Here is a 17,599-nt window from a genome sequence, read left to right as displayed (position 1 = left end):
AGTTGCATTATACTATCATTTGAACATTTGAAAATACATTGAACTATTCACCAAAGACATGTGTGATACGTTGACCTTTCAGGTTCAATCGATTTGGAAAAAAAAATTCTTTTTGATCTCAATATTACTCTTTGTAATTTGATTCCAAGAATATTTTTACTTTTACACTAACACTCTCTAAAAACTTCATTTTCTCAGAATCTCTATAGTTCCTATTTAAAAAGTCTTTTTAAACTTATGTAATAACTATAGATATTAATCACTTTTAAAATGGCATGAACTAATGGGTACATCTTGACCCAATTGAACATTCATACCATTCTCTGGAAAAAAGTCCCTTGGCAAAATATCCTTGGGAAGAGAACAATACCAGAAATTAACAACTGCTTAATTTTAATGTATAGAAAGAGTTACCTTGTTTTCTTAGACTACATTGTAAGTGAATATAATTTTCTTAAAAAGGAGACACTGTGGGAAACATATGAAAGGATTCATTTCCTGCTGTTTTTGGAAAAATGTAATTCTTCTGTAGCATTAGCTAAAAGATTTACCTAAAATGGCTTTTCAACAATAGTGTATTGTGAGTCAGAAATATTTTCTTTCTCGTTACAGAGATTTAACAGGTTTTGACAATCAAACAGGAGATTTTTGTATAATTTTTGCATGAATGTTTAGTTCTTCCTACTCAGCTGGAAATTATTTCAGAAAATGATTTAGGAACTAATGTGAGGTCCTTAGACCAAAAACAACAACAACAATAACAACAGCGTGTTACCAAAGCAAACTTGAGTCCACTCACCTGTGCGCAGTGCCCAGTAAAGCCAGTCTACTGCCACCGGGTTGTGGTGAAGGAAAGTGCAGCATTTATTGCAGTCCCCAAGCAAGGAGTCTAGGCAGCTAGTGCTCAAAAGACCCTGAAATGGCTTTCAGGGAAAGGTTTTTAAAGACACAGTGAGGGAGACGGTTATGGGGTGTGTATCAGCTCATAGACATTCTTCTGATTGGTTGGTGGTGAGGTAACCAGGAGTCAACATCTCCAACCTTCTGGTTCCAACCAGCCTGGAGTCTATGTGCTTGTGGGCAGCATTCAGTTAACTTCTCCCACCTGGTGGGGGTTTCAGAATCGACAAAATAGTTCAAAGATATGGCTCAGAGTATTATCTCTAGCCCTTGAGGAGGAACTAAATGTCCTTGACTTTGTTTAATGGCTAAACTATTACTATTTTGTCTTGCTTGACTGTTTTCCTTTGTTTCTACATTTTCTCACTTCTCTGATTAAATTTATTCTTTGGAACTTGGGGAAGGCCTAGGAGGCTAAAGTTTTTCTGAGAACAAGAAGCAGGCAGAGGACATGGCATGGTGGGAGGGGGCTGGGAGGTGGGGTCTATCCTGAGAAGGCTCCACAGGATCCTGCTTGGTTACAAACACTCTGAAATTTATATACTTTCCTTTCTCATGTTAGTTTGTTATGTCATGTAATTAATTAAAAGATTAAAGTTTATTCAGATTAATTCTGTTATAAGAACTTTAAAAAGATTTTGAGATAGGTGGTGAAACCTTAGTTTCAAAAGTATTGATTTAAATGCATTTCAAATGTTAAACATGTAGCTAATTAGGGTAGGACTTTTGAGCAACAGTAGAAAACTGAATTGGTCATATTTTATTTGGGGTAACATTTCTCTTCATAGAAACATTGTTTAAGAATCATTGTTTTATGTGGAATCTATCTTTTATCCTGCACTGACACAATTTTTACTCTTTTGTCAAGGTATCAGATACATACCGGACTTCAGCATTCTATCATAAGACCTACACAGCCCAACTGCTTACCTCTGGACAATGCAACCCTACCTCAGAAGCTGAAAGAGGTTGGATATTCAACACATATGGTTGGAAAATGGCATTTGGGTTTTTATAGAAAAGAATGTATGCCCACCAAGAGAGGATTTGATACCTTTTTTGGTTCCCTCTTGGGAAGTGGCGATTACTATACACACTACAAATGTGACAGTCCCGGGATGTGTGGCTATGACTTGTACGAAAATGACAATGCTGCCTGGGACTACGACAATGGCATATACTCCACACAGATGTACACTCAGAGAGTGCAGCAAATCTTAGCTTCTCGTGACCCCAGAAAGCCTCTATTTTTATATATTGCCTACCAAGCTGTGCACTCTCCACTGCAAGCCCCTGGCAGGTATTTTGAACACTACAGGTCCATTATCAACATAAATAGGCGCAGGTATGCTGCCATGCTTTCCTGCTTAGACGAAGCAATCAACAATGTGACCCTGGCTCTAAAGACATATGGTTTCTATAACAACAGCATTATCATATACTCTTCAGATAACGGCGGCCAGCCCACAGCAGGAGGAAGTAACTGGCCCCTCAGAGGTAGCAAAGGAACCTACTGGGAAGGGGGGATCCGGGCTGTTGGCTTCGTGCACAGTCCACTTCTGAAAAACAAGGGAACGGTGTGTAAGGAGCTTGTGCACATCACTGACTGGTATCCCACTCTGATTTCACTGGCTGAAGGACAAATTGATGAGGACATTCAACTGGATGGCTATGACATCTGGGAGACCATAAGTGAAGGCCTTCGTTCTCCCCGAATAGATATTTTGCACAACATCGACCCCATTTATACCAAGGCGAAAAATGGCTCCTGGGCGGCAGGCTATGGGATCTGGAACACTGCCATCCAGTCGGCCATCAGAGTACAGCACTGGAAACTGCTCACAGGGAACCCCGGGTACAGTGACTGGGTGCCCCCTCAGTCGTTCAGCAACCTAGGGCCGAACCGGTGGCACAACGAACGGATTACGTTGTCAACTGGCAAAAGTGTATGGCTGTTCAACATCACAGCCGACCCCTATGAGAGAGTGGACCTTTCTAACAGGTATCCCGGAGTTGTGAAGCAGCTCCTCCGGAGGCTCTCACAGTTCAACAAGACCGCGGTGCCTGTCAGATACCCCCCCAAAGACCCCAGAAGTAACCCTCGGCTCAATGGAGGAGTCTGGGGACCATGGTATAAAGAGGAAAACAAGAAACAGAAGTTACGCAAAAATAAGACTGAGAAAAAGCAGAAGAAAAGTAAGACAAAGAAGAAACAGCAGAAAGTGGGTTCGTTTACAAATTGCCGATTGGGTGTTCCTCGTGGATAGGTACAAATTTTTTCCTGTCTGGTTAAACTTAAATCAGTACTTAGTCTTTCACCAGTTTTCTAGGTGAACCAGCATGTTTTTGGCTCAGTAGGATTCCTGCCATCAGCCTCGCTGTTTTCATGTTGTGCTACTCCAGAGACTTCTGCCACCTGGAAAGCTTGTGCTCAGTGACAAAGGTGCTACTTTTGGAAGCCATGCTTAGAGCAGAAAGGAGATGTTTGTTTCTCTTGCTCTTTTATAAAAGGTGGTCAGTGACGAGTCCAGCTGTTGTGCTTCAGTCAATTGACCAAACACTATGCTTTAAATTATAACATTGGACTGTAACCTGCAATTGATGGACATGCTACTTTGATGGAAGTTACAGAGCAGCATGATTAAAAACCACCTTTGATGAAGTGTAGTCAAAGGTTGCATCACCTCAAAGGCCTTGAAGAACATTTTTTTCTTAGAGAATTTTTGTATATCTATCATAGGGCACTTGGGTTTTTTTAATTAATTCTATTTCATATATCATTTCCTTTCCTGTGAAAATAAGCTGTTTTTCTCACATGTGAACAGCTTGCACCTCACTTTATCATGCATAAGGGAATGGCAAATAAGAAAGTTTGAGCACACTGCCAAAACGTGAATGTAACTATTCTCTAAACACTTTAATAGAATGATGTTTCAGAATAAAGTACATAATTTATTTTTACAGAAAAAATATTAATTATTTTGTTTTCATAAATAGTTATACAGATGACTTTTAATTATTTTATTTTTATTTTCTACATACCATTAGAAGAATTTTATTTCATATTATCAAGATTATCAAGCACTGTAATACTATAAATTAATAGTGTGTGAATTTATAGAATATAAAAAGAAAAAAATGATAATCATCATTGTTCAACCATTATTTTGAATGTAATAAGATGAATATATTCCTTACAAATTACTTGGAAATTCAGCGTTTGTACAGAATTGAGAGACAACTTTATTGTTTCTGTCATAAACACTTTATTTATGTATCTTAATTATTAAAATGACATTTTATAGCACCAGCAGATTGTGTGGCTTTTCTGATTTAACATCTATATAGAATTATATTATTCATTTTAACAAATCTTTACAAATAGGCAAATAGGCAAATGAAGGTATGATTTGCTAACAACCATAGTAATATAATATGAATTTTGCAAATAAGAGATATTTCCACTTGGCCACTGCATGGAGAAAAGTGTTCTCTTGTTAATAAATAAGATTTGTAATGACCCTACTCTTATACAAAGTGGACTTGGTGGGGAGATACAGAGAAATGAATATATGGGTCCTATCTGGCGTTGTTAAAAATCGAATTTGAAACTCACGCATGCAAATGCCATGAGGAGGATTAAAGGAACGTGAACTGTAATGAAGTTTATCATGGGTGATCAGTGAGGACAGGTTGATGTGGTTCCCATGGGCCCTGGAGTTTTCTTTAAGGTGCCCTCTCCTAATATTACCTGTAAGTCTCATAGTTTGCACTCGAAAAATCACAGAGGGCTAGAACTGTGATATGTGAAGTTACAATTGTGATTAAAGAAATGTACGTGGCAGTATGGCAGCATACTATTAAATACATTTATATCAGAATTCAGAGGATAGCTTCTCACAGTTCATGGAAATCTATAAAAGAATTGATAGACTGTTACCAAAATTACTAAAATGGACAAAAATAATTTAATATTTAAAAATTTTAATATTTCATTTCTAGAATATATATCTCCGTTTCATTATATAGGATTAAGTACTATTTCCTGAGTTTGTGTTTTGTCAACTGTATATTTAAATGGGTCTTAAAAATCAAAGGCATACTGTCAGTGTTTTCCTCTCAGTGGCACATAAATTAATGAGGTGTCATAAAATAGATAGTATCTTATAATTCAAAAGATAGTTATTATTACATTAAAAAAGAGTTCTGAGGAAAAATGAGTTCAGGATATGTGGAGTTAAACAAGGTTAAAGGGTTCAATTTATGCAGACTTTCTTACAGTTTTTAAAATCTTAGCTTGCCTTGTAAATCTCTAACAGAAGGAAATTTTTATATAGTGTTTTCTAATTTATTTCACCATAAAACCCTTGTCTATAGGACATTACACAGGACTAGGCAAAGTATGGAACAGACCTCAGAAATTTTTAGTGTAAACATAGAATCTTCTAGAAATCGCTAGCAAAACAAAAAGGAGAAAAGAGGCAAATTAGGATCATGAAAATTAACTCACATTTGAGGCCAGTAGATATTATGTAATATGGTGTGATTTTAAATTCTCTGTAAATGACCATAACTTTCTCAATGAAAATAAATTAGCCCACAGTTTTCTACCTGGAAATGACTTCAAGGACGTTATTTACTATTTTTAGGAGAGTACCTGCCCTCCCCCCCATGACTCTGGGTAGGCGATTTAGGAGAAGTCTGTGTCTTGCCCTTAAGAAACTAAAATCTAATACAATAGTCATGTATAAATAATGAACAGAAATGTTTCCAAAATGCTGTCAACAAATCACTAGGTGTTTCAAGATGTCCAGGGAGGAAAATACTCTGCACTTGACTTTTATGCCTTAACCATTAAAACTATGTTCACGTGGGGCCTTTATTCACAGTTCATTTTCCTGAACTGTGATTCTCAGGTTGCATTTCTTTTGCAACCTGAGAGTTGCCCGTGGCTTTTTCAAGTGTAAATAGCACCACTTTAAAACCTCTGATCCTTTTATTAGGACACCAAAGGAAACCCCTGGAATGAAATATAAGTATCCCCCTAGCTTTGTCAGAAAATAAATTGTGGATGTGGCTTATGTGTCTTGGATGGGAAAGAATCTAAATCATTTTATTCAAACGACAAAACAAACAAAACTCTGTGGTACCTTTCAATCAGTGAAAAACATCCACACCATGGCTGTCAAGTCTTGTTTCATCTGTATTTACATACTTTTCCCTTTTAAGAATCTTAAGAATAGAGGAGAAACTGTCCCTTTGATAGCTGAATGAGTAGATAGTTAATACATTGTAACATTTGATATTCCAAGGTACATGAATTTGGCATCAGGAGCTTCTTAAGCATTTTATTCCTGGGATTCTTGAGTACATACACTGTGAATTTGTCAGTAGCCATCAGAATGTGTGTTGTTGGCAGGAATAAACTGGCTTGCCAGAAGCAGCAAACAAAATTCTTGTGTCAGAAGTTAGTAATTTCATTGTTTCCTCTTAGCGAAATTACTTATTAAAATTCATTCGTTCTACAAATGTTTGTTAAATCCTACTGCCTGCTTGGCAGGCAATGTTCTTGGTGCTTGAAATCCATCAGTGAACAAAATAAAAATTCTTTTTAAAATTCTTATTCCTTGTGCAGGTGACATTCTAGCCAAGTGATGCAAACAATAAGTAATAAACATAAATAAATTATATACTATATAAATAAATTATATACTATATAAAGTAGTGTGGAAAAGAAAGAGTAGATCAGGATAAGGGGAGGACTCATTCAACACCAAGTTTACCCATCCATTTGTTCAGCACTTGGTAAGTGCCACATATGATAAATGCTGTGATATGGTGACTAGCAACATGAGACAGAGTCCCTGTTTTCAGGTAGTCTGCATGCTCCTGGGAGACACAGCCATTAGTCAAATAACCAAACACCCTCCTCTTCTCCACTCTCTTCCCCTACTTGATCTTTCTCCATAGACTTATCACCCTTTAATATATTTCATATTTTACTTACATATTTTATTTATTCTCTGGCTCTTCCCACTAGAGTGTAAGCTTCTTAACAAAAATAGTTTTATGTCTGCTCTATCTACATCTGTATTGCCAGTATGTAAAACAATGCCTGGCTCCTAGTCAGTGTTCAATATATATTTATTTTTTGCATGAATAGGTAAGGTAATCACAAATATTCATATGTTCAGCTACATTTGCTTGGGTTTCCACTTTCCACGGTTGTATAGGAATTTCACTGTTGAAAAATAGAACTAATCATCCCTAATACCATTCCTCATAATAATAGCATTGTTGTGAAATGAAGAAATTTCTAGCATTAGAAAAAACTAACTTGAATAATGTATAGTTATAGGAACAGAGTGTTAACAGCAAAAACCAAGCAAAAATCATACAATTCTGAGAGCAAATTTTATCTTTATTACCTAACAGAGTACAACATAATTATTCTAACACTACTTTGAATGTAACAGAATACAGTATAAATGAGAGTTTCCAGAAAGGAGAAATGGGGATTAAATTGTGAATAATTTTTGTAGCAAGCCATAGAAGGGAAAAATATAAATAGCAAATAAACCTCTGTGTCTTCACAGAATTATGAAGCCAAATGGACTATATCCCACATCCTTGGGTATCTTATTACGAAGCTCTCCAAACTGGCAAAGAAAGAAATCTGTTTCTTTAAAGGTAAGTTTTTCTTAAGTATTTTATTGGTCGTAGCATCTCTGTGAAGTCCATTGATTCATTGATTAGATATGACATTATAAAACACGACATGAAAATGTCCGTGGGAGTTAGGTAGACTTGAACATATTTACTTAACTTTCCATTTCATATCTATGATTTGAAATTTCCTTCCTCTCAAATGTACTACAATCCTATAATATTCTTTGTCAATTGGGTTATGCAGTTTTGGATAAAATCAATCCCACCAACTTAAAAGGTCCAAGAAAATAACATATGCTTATTAAAATGTGTATTCATTCTTTGCAGAAATTCTTTAGCTGTTAATTATAAATGGAGGGCATCTTATCTAATGAATCAAATAAAAGTAAAATTTATCTTTCAGAATAAATATCCAAAAACAATTTTTAATATGACATTTTTTTATAAATTAATTTATTTTTGGCTGCATTGGGTCTTCATTGCTGGGCGCCGGCTTTCTCTAGTTGCGGCGAGCAGGGGCTACTCTGTTGCAGTGGGTGGGCTTCTCACTGTGGTGGCTTCTCTTGTTGTAGAGCACGGGCTCTAGATGCATGGGCTCAGTAGTTGTGGCTCGCGGGCTCTAGAATGCAGGCTCAGTAGCTGTGGCACATGGGCTTAGTTGCTCCGCGGCATGTGGGATCTTCCCGGACCAGGGCTCGAACCCGTGTCCCCTGCACTGGCAGGCGGATTCTTAACCACTGCGCCACCAGGGAAGCCCAATATGACATATTAATGCTCTGGAAACAATAATAATTAAAGTTTCTTCAGCCTTAAGAGTTGTGAATGACTGGGGATTACTTTCGACTGAACATCTAAATTCTAAACAACTGTGAGAAAGAATATTTTCATAACAAAGGTTAAAAAAGTAAAACCTTGATTTTACTTAGTAATCTGAAACTGTATCTTCTTATATCACCATCACCAGAACTTCCAGAGGCTCCTTTTCAACAAAAGTGATAGCATAACTCATCAGTCATGGAGACTCATTCTGTCTCTAATACATGTCCCACTAACATTTCTCTATTTTAAGGTTTCCCTGATTGGAATAATCAACTGTCTCTAGCATCAAGAAGGTAGGGAATTATAAGCATATAACACCACATAATTTCTACTACACATTCAGACTTAACAGCAACAAAATGCAGGGGTTCAGAGCGTGTCATCCCAAAATATGCCCCCTTGGAATATTGGTTATTTTGAGTGAATTAAAGGCACCTTAAAAATAGCAGATCAATCAGGACACCTTGACCTTCCTTTTTCTTCCTGAAAGGAGGAGATAAAAATCCCAAGTGAAAGGTGCCCTCTCTGTATCAGGAGGAAAGAAGACATTCTTATCACCAGAGATGGGAAGTCAAAGCTGAGAGAAATCTGTGCAAAAGAACTTGTTAAACTAACGCTCATCTTTCTAGTCACTTTTCCACAATTCACTGTCCTAGCCCAAACCCCTTTGCCTTGTCACATCCTCAATGTTTACTATACTTTGTCCAACCCAGGACATAAGCATCCAGCTCTGATTGCTTCTTTGGGCCTTCATTTTCCTGTGAAGGTGCCCATGCATATGTAAAAATAAAATGTACAGTCTTTTTATTAAACTTGTTTTTCTTTTCTTCAAGTTTTGCTCAAAGCCCTAAGAGTTAACTTAGCATTTCAAAAATTACAGTCACAGATACCAGGGTAAGATATTATCTCCCTACTGGGACAAGTGGCTGCAGTGACAGTGTAGTGAGGGGGATAAGCGGAGAGGTTCTTCCCTTCTTTTTTTCTTTGACTCCATGCCTGTGCACTTCCCACCACCTGGGCTGTGGCTGGACTGTTTCTTTATGTCCTCTCACATAGAACCATGGCTTCACATTCTACATTCTTGGTTCCTTTATTGTCCATCTCTGAGTCCCACACCCCTTCCTGCCCCAGAACTAGGCACATAGACACCTGTGTCCAACAGATTATTAACATTTAAATCCCTCCCCTCCTGAAGTTCCCTGGAATAAAGAGGTGGGTGTGTAGAGCTACCCCCATCTGCTGGTGACAAGAAGCCCTGAGCACTACCCCTAAACTTAAGTCAGCCAAGATCAAGGTAGAAGGGGAGTGGGCCATTGGGGGAAGCAGATAAAGTGTTTGTGCATGCATAAGTGAGCTATATCTCCTTTCAGGTTCAAAGAGCTCAACAGCTGCAAAGCCCAAAGACTTGCTTCAGTTTGGGGATCTAATTAATGCTTTCTCTCTATTGTTTCTTACCTTTGGGAATTCCTGCTCTTTCTCATCTAGCATAGAGGAGAGAGCAACAGAGGCTTCTAACATTCTCTGCCACCCACAGCCCAATTTCGGGAATGCCTGGACCCTTTCTTCCTTTGCCTGGAATAGAAAGCAAAAGCCAAAAGCACCATTTAGACTGCTCGTTCCAAGCCTACCTCATGGTCCTCAGCCAACAAATGTCTCAGTCCTTTCAACATGTCTGCTACTGATTTCTGTGGACTTCTCTCAAATCCTGCCAGCCTGTGAGGATCTCCTCCGTCTCTCTTAGCAAACCATGTTTCAAACAGGAACCCATCTTTGTCAGCAAAATTGATACATTTTTACTCTATTTCTTCATTGTTATCCCAAAAGCAACCATGAAGCTTCCAGAGCAGAGATCAGAGTCATTGTCATTGTCATTGTCATTACTGAGTATAGTGACTGCACCAGTTTCCCTCCTTCAGGGTTACCAGAATCTGTGTCTCCCGAACCGCAGTTCTTAATGTTACTGAATCTGGACTTGGGTCTTAAGCGCAGCAAAGCCAATATACTGACACTGGGTTGTGGTGAAGGAAAGTAGTGTTTATTTGCAGGGCACCAAGCAAGGAAAATGCGCAGCTCATGCTCAAAAGACCTGAACTCCCCAGTGGCTTCTGGGGAAGGGTTCTCAAAGGCAGTGTGAGGGAGAGGGCTGCAGGTGCCTCATTAGCTTGTGCTCAATTCCAGTATTGGTTGACATCCAGGTGAAGTTTCCAGCATCATCAATCTTCTGCTTTCAACTGGTCTGGGGTCTACATGCTTTTGGTCAGCAATTTTCATCTGGTAGGGGTCTAGTTCCTATAAAAACAACTTTGGAATGTGTGTCAGACCTTTATATCTTTGAGGGAACTGGGAGTTCGGTGACTCTGCTATGTGGCTGATTTATCATCTAAATTGTTACCTGTTTCCCAGCTCAACAGCTATTCTTTGTTTCTGCATCTTCACATTTCCTGATCATTAACTCTTGAACCAGCTTTTGAGACTCGGGGAAAACCTGAGAGACTAAATCAAAAGTCTTTTATTTCAAAAGATGGGGATATAGGGAGTTGTATATGGTTTCATTAAGACCCCAAATAAACTCTTTTCTTATCTGCAGCCTCCTGCATTATTTTATTTTGGTTGACAGTAGGAATGTCTACTACATGCTTACCCTATGACAGCAATTCCACTCCCAGATATTTACCCAAAACCAGTAATAAAACCATTACATACCTAGCAAAGTGTCTTGTACACTGTAGTATTTAATTAACATTGAACACAGAACAAAAAAGGCCTAATATAATCACTCGATATTTTAATAATTTTTCTACCATGTTAACTAGCATGTGGAAATTAGTGGAACCTAAATAAACATCTCTCCAATTACATGTTACAGATGACTGCCACCAGGTGTTATGTCAACAGGTTTCTTTCAACTGGCTGAAACTGTATGTAACTAATTTTTAATTATTTAAATCTACGTCCTTTAAAATTAAACCATGAAACTGAGGCAATGTGAATGATATATTGAATGGTAAGTGCAATTAAATCTGTATATACATTTCATTCACAATTGATTCATGTCTAATAATCACAATTAAAACTCAATTCTAACCAAAATTGCTAATAAATATAAACTGAAATTAAAAGGCATGCATGGCTTTCTGATTATATGATACTCTACTAAGAAAATGAGAATTCCCCTCAAATCCCTCTCTGTCGTTCTCATCTTTGCAGTGACTATCCTTCTGCTTCTCTGCCCTGCCCCACTCCACCACTGCCACTCTTTCTTCTGCCTATTTGTCTATCTACCACTCCTCTTTGGCTTTTTTCCCTTTCTCATGCTTACCTTTCCTTCCCCATCTTTCAATAAATATATTGTATTTAATATCTCTAAAAACTAAACAAATCAACTTGTTGAAATTTAATATTAACTTATGTTAGTTCTGTGCACCTATCTTTAAAAAAGTCTTTGAGCAAAGTTTCACATTAGGATATGCTATGCCAAATTGCCACTTATGTTCCAACCTAATCTAAGGTGACAAAGACTACTGATTGAAAGTTGTATTTTTACTTACAGTCAAAGGTAGTAATGATATTCAAAAAAGATAACTTTATTTACTATTGCCAGATTTACAAATATCTTTGTGTATATATTTGTATATTTAATTATAATCATATAATCGTATAATGTTTGCTTGAATTATGGTTCCAGAACTAATTATAGCTATTACTGACCATTAAATGAGGAAATGTATTTGCAGCCCAAAAATTGGTCTTGTTAGATTTTCTAGTGGAAAAAGGCATATACTAACAGGATATTAACTAGTTTTAAGTGGATTCACATTATTACCCTGCATAATAAAACAATAAGCAAGTCTCTGCTTTCTAGATTATGAATTGTTAAATATTTATTTGTTTGCCTGAATTGTCAATATTTTTATATTTATGATCATTTTTGTAAGTAAAATCAATGTAAGATTTAAGTACTTATGAACAAAAAGATGAATCACCATTTTCTATTAAACTGCATTAATTCTTTCCAGCAAGAAGTAGTTTATTAAATAATATCCTACTAACTTCCATCATGACACATTTGTCAAATTACCTAATAGGCTGTGTTATGGGATAATTTCAGTAGAATATATTTTGAATTATTCTAAACTGTCTTAAATTGACTGATAAATTTAAAGAAACCATAGTTATTTTATGAATTACCTAGTTCTACCTCTAAATTTCTCCTAAACCTTCCTATTAAAAACAAAGTTATGGTTTCAATAAACTTCAGATTATTAATACGTTGTAGTCCTCCTTTTCCCTCTAAACATCATTTGACTATTTTTTCCACCTTGAATTATTATTTTATTTCATTTTTATTTTTTTGCGGTATGTGGGCCTCTCACTGTTGTGGCCTCTCCCGTTGCGGAGCACAGGCTCCGGACGCGCAGGCCCAGCGGCCATGGCTCATGGGCCCAGCCGCTCCGTGGCATGTGGGATCTTCCCGGACCAGGGCATGAACCCGTGTCCCCTGCATCGGCAGGCGGACTCTCAACTACTGCGCCACCAGGGAAGACCCCGCCATGAATTATTTTGTTTCCTTTAAAATTGTTAAATAATTTTGGGATTTTTGGTCAATATGGAAACATTCTAATTTCCTTATAATTTGTTATTAATGCTAATTTACTTCTTAATTTATTTGCCCTTTATAACATCTTTCTCTTTTGACGTCTTTAAAATGTCTTTGTAAGATGCCTTTGAGCTGAGACATTTCATCAGCTGATTTTGATGCTGTACATGCTTGTGAAACACTAAGTAAATCCTTGAAAATTTTCCCTATCATTACTTGTCTTTCCTCTTATACTAAAATAGTATTTTGTATACTATTTACATGCAAAATATAAATTTCTGAAATCTGACTTCCAAAGTCTATTATCTCAATTTCAAGGAGTGAAGGAACTTGAACAAATAGATTTCAACTATTGTTCAAATGTTCTAATATCTCTTTATCTTACAAAATGTACCACTGATACTCTTACTATTTTAAAACCTTGAAGTATCCTTTAAGATTGAGTGTATCTTATAAATAATAAGCAATATGATTGAATTTGCCATGCTAAAACCATTCACCTGTTCTCACCTCACATTCACAATATATGTCATCTTAGAAATTCTCCAGGAATCAAAAATTTAACCAGCGTTACTAAATGAACTTCCTATAATTGTGTGTGAAAAGAGGGGAAATGCCTATTTCATAAAAACGTTGGTAACTTCATTTTATTTATTTTACTGCCTTCTCTGAATGAGAAAACCAACCTTGATACATAAGTGGAAGAAAAATAGGTAGCTAGAAGCTTCACATTGCTGGTGTATGTCCTCTACAGAGAAAAGACACAACAAAATTACTACTCAGATCCAGTTCTTTAATTTTTTGGTTTTTTGGGGTTTTTGCAAGATGAAAAACATGAGAACTTTGTAGGAAAGCTGTGTTCTCTTAGACCAACCATTCGTACAGGGCCTTAATTTCCTACAACAAGAGAAGTTTGGACTAAATCAAAGTAAGACAGTAAAAGGCAAAACTGATTTTTTCACAGATCATAATGTTTAAAAATAGATGTCACTAATTTCCTTGAGCTTGAGAAATCCCCCAGGAGTCTCATCTGAGTCTCATCTCATCCTTTAGCTGTAGGTAGTTAACAGAACATTAAACAATAAAAAGTCTGAAATCAGTCAAATGATGAGTTCAACCACTCTTCTCCTTTCAGTACGTCACACTTATTCTCCAGCCTGGAGAGACCCACACGCAGGGAATGTTGCTGTTGCTATTTGTTTATAAAATATAAAGTAGTGTGTGCCTAATAACAAATCATAATATTATTATCATTATTATAAATAAGAGAAGTATATTCTTCTTATTTATTATGGTTAATAACAGAAGTACGTTACTAGGAGGCATATCATTGTTAGGCACATTTTAAGAGGCATTATAGGGACTTCCCTGGTGGTGCAGTGGTTAAGAATCCACCTGCCAATGCAGGGGACACAGGTTCGAGCCCTGGTCGGGGAAGATCCCACATACCGCGGAGCAACTAAGCCCCTGAGCCACAACTACTGAGCCTGTGTTCTAGAGCCGGTGAACCACAACTACTGAAGCTCACGTGCCTAGAGCCCGTGCTCCACAACAAGAGGAACCTCCGCAATGAGAAGCCCACTCACCACAGTGAAGAGTAGCTCCCGCTCGCTGCAACTAGAGAAAGCCTGCACGCAGCAGTGAAGACCCAACACAGCCAAAAAATTATTAATTAATTAATTTTTTTAAAAAATTAATTTTTTAAAAAAGAGGCATTAGCTTAAACTCACTCATTAGAGCTCATGACTAGATTAAAATGTCATAGGTGACTCTCTAAAGCAAACCTAGGACTAACAGACTGAAATTACTGAGAGGCAAGTGTTAGTTCAATATAAGCAAGACCTTTCTAGTACTAGTGCTGCCTTCAGTGGAATGTGGTAGACTCAAAAAACACTGTGTTTCTGCTATTGAGAGAACTCTAACAAAAGTGGAATCATTACATGCGAGAGACACATCCAGACTCTGTGTGTTAATTAGAGCCGGGAGAGTCGCCCAGAGCCCAGACTGCTACAGTAGTTTGGGTACAAAACCACCTTACACAGACAACCAGAAAAATGAGCTTCCACAGTTTCCCAGTCCAAGGTTCCTTCCCAGCAGTGATTCTAATGATGTGAATAGGTGTGTATATTATTTATTTTCCCTGTCTTCAACTGAAATCAGTAGGAAAAAACAACAGGTTTGTGCTACACTCAGAAGCTTGTGAGCATACAGGCTCAACTTCTCCCCCTGGAACATCAAATGTTCACTCTCATGATTTCATCTTTAGTTGATGGCATACACCTGTTCCAAACTCTTTTTCCAAACCTATTTCCAAGGGAGATAGGGTCACCTCTATTTGTAATTCACTTTAAGTTCATGTGATTTTCTCATTATAATGTCTTGGCATAAGAAGACACACCTGCTGCCAGGGCAACCTAAATGCACAATTTGTTTCCTTAAAACAGATGCTACCTGGTCAAATTCCTTCTGTATTCTTGGATGGCCTCACTTTTGTGTTATTAAAATGCAAGCGTTCTGTAGTTTCCCGCTTATTATTTTTCCTGTTTTTTACAGGGTCTTGTTGATCTATACTCTTTTCCTTTGATTCGCTGACATTTTATTTTTACTGACTAACTCAAATACATTTCCCCACCTTAAAAGTGAGATCGTTTTCCCATCTTTTACATATGTCTGTCTCAGAATTTTTATCTCCATTAAAAAAGTAAAGAGGGATCAACTTCTGTAATTTAAAAGCTTATATTTGATCAAAACTTCAGTGTATGTCTCAAATAATTGAGGTTAATATATTGCATTTTTATAGAATCAGTGGAAGCCTATATGAGCATTACAACCACTTTTTAACTTGTGCTGTTTTAGTTTCATCACAGAATCATGTCTTCTTTAACATACTTAACATGGTCAAATCGACTGTAATCATTTTTTTCCCTTTTGATTTTTGATGTTTTTGATGTTAAATTTGATATCCTGGGCGTGGGAAGACCTCTCACAAACTACCCTCTTTGCCTTTTTTCATACTATCTCAGATATTTCTGAAAGCATCCTTGTTTTTGATAACATTAAGATATGTCAAACCCATTCTTATTTTTCCAATCTTATGAGGTAGAGTCATCTATATTTCAAGAAGTTCTGGAATATTTTAGAGAAAAAGAATATCAGAAGCCATAATGTTGACATTAGATTATACATTAAACTATTCCATGTGATTATAAGAGACAGGAAGAGTGACACCAGAGGACCCCAGAAGTGTCTGCTTGCATCATTAACGCATATTGAATACTGGAAGAGAAAAGTATGTTCACAAATAACATAATGAAGTATAATATTTTCGCTTATTCAAAATGATGAAAATGTTAAAAGGGCAAAAATAGCTTACAAAAGTGAAACTTTGTAACAGCAAATTTTCTTAGCATATTGAAACAAACCATTCTCAGCAGTAGAGTCTTTTCAAAAAGAAGGGACAATCAGAAACAATAGTTCTTGCCAATAAAATATTCTGCCTTTTCCTCTCATATATTCAAAACTGAAGAAGCAACTTAAGGAACTTTAATTAAGGTTAGCTCTTTTCTATAAATCATAGGATTTTTAAATAGGTGACTTGGGAAAGAGGTCAGAGGACATATTCTTTCTTATGCGTCTTATCCAGTTAATTACTTTTTAAAAATAGTAAATGAGGGAACCATTTCATTTATGTTTGTTTTGAATCGTTATAAGGTAACAGACATTTTGAAAATGAAGTTCTGAGAATATATCTTGAAGATATATTTCTTCCATAAAATGAAATTTTTTTTTCAGAGAGTGGCTTTGTGGATTTATGAAAAGTATTGCTCTTTATTTTAACTGTATATGGAAACATTAGGTACAGACCAATTATTGCCAAATTTCATTCAGCCAGCTGCCATTCATATGCTGCAGATGTTTGTGATCAAGTCTCCCTAGAGAGCTCAAGGTGTTGCAGCAGAAAAGAGTCAGTTCATAAGCCTTAGCTGTATTTCTAAGAGCCGTCATTTCTCCTAATCACATCAACTACAAGTGTGCTAAATTCATTCATAGACACATGCTGAGCATTACATCAGAATCAATCTTCATTACAACTACTCTTTGCTTTTTAATTATTAAGAAGCGTATCAGTGGATAAGCCTATTGTCATACCTTTAAGTTAGGATTTCTTAAATTGTTTTTTTCCCTAAAGAAATATAATGGCTTTGAAAGAGGCTAGATGTGACAGGGATTTGAGTTTTTCTCGAAGAAAAAAAGTCTGAAAATAACTGTTAGTATAAAATCAGTAAGAATTTATAAAGAAATAAATATTAAATAAAAACAAACTCAACTGATCTTTGACCATCAGATGAGAAGGCAGGGCCTTGGCTCAACTTTTCACTTAATTATACCTTGGCTGAATATTCTGGGTAGAAAGAACTTGCCTTTTTCTTATACTAATTTGTAGAAAGATTAGATTAAAACACTTTGCATAGTCACCCCAATTTTTTATTATTACTGTACTAATCTGACTAAGAATAGAGGGAATAGAAATGAGAATAGAAAATGAGTTTCGAAGTGTTATGTAGGTTAGGACTCAGAATAAGTCTCAGAAGTATGAAATTGAATTTATAAAGG

At 36.6% G+C, this 17,599-nt stretch overlaps 1 protein-coding gene across 1 annotated transcript in view; it reads left to right on the top strand.

Annotated features, from left to right (window-relative positions):
* ARSJ (arylsulfatase family member J) overlaps nucleotides 1-7,589 on the top strand; it is a 68,523-nt gene extending 60,934 nt beyond the window's left edge. The window contains exons 2-3 of the mRNA XM_060011840.1: nucleotides 1,769-3,167; nucleotides 7,497-7,589. Coding sequence (XP_059867823.1) covers nucleotides 1,769-3,167 — 1,399 coding nt within the window. The 3' untranslated portion in view covers nucleotides 7,497-7,589. The remainder of the gene's footprint in view (nucleotides 1-1,768; nucleotides 3,168-7,496) is intronic.
* Nucleotides 7,590-17,599: the final 10,010 nt, after the last annotated feature.

Source organism: Delphinus delphis, chromosome 5, assembly GCF_949987515.2.
Source record: "Delphinus delphis chromosome 5, mDelDel1.2, whole genome shotgun sequence".
Taxonomy (NCBI): domain Eukaryota; kingdom Metazoa; phylum Chordata; class Mammalia; order Artiodactyla; family Delphinidae; genus Delphinus; species Delphinus delphis.
This window is presented reverse-complemented; position numbering and strand designations above follow the sequence as displayed.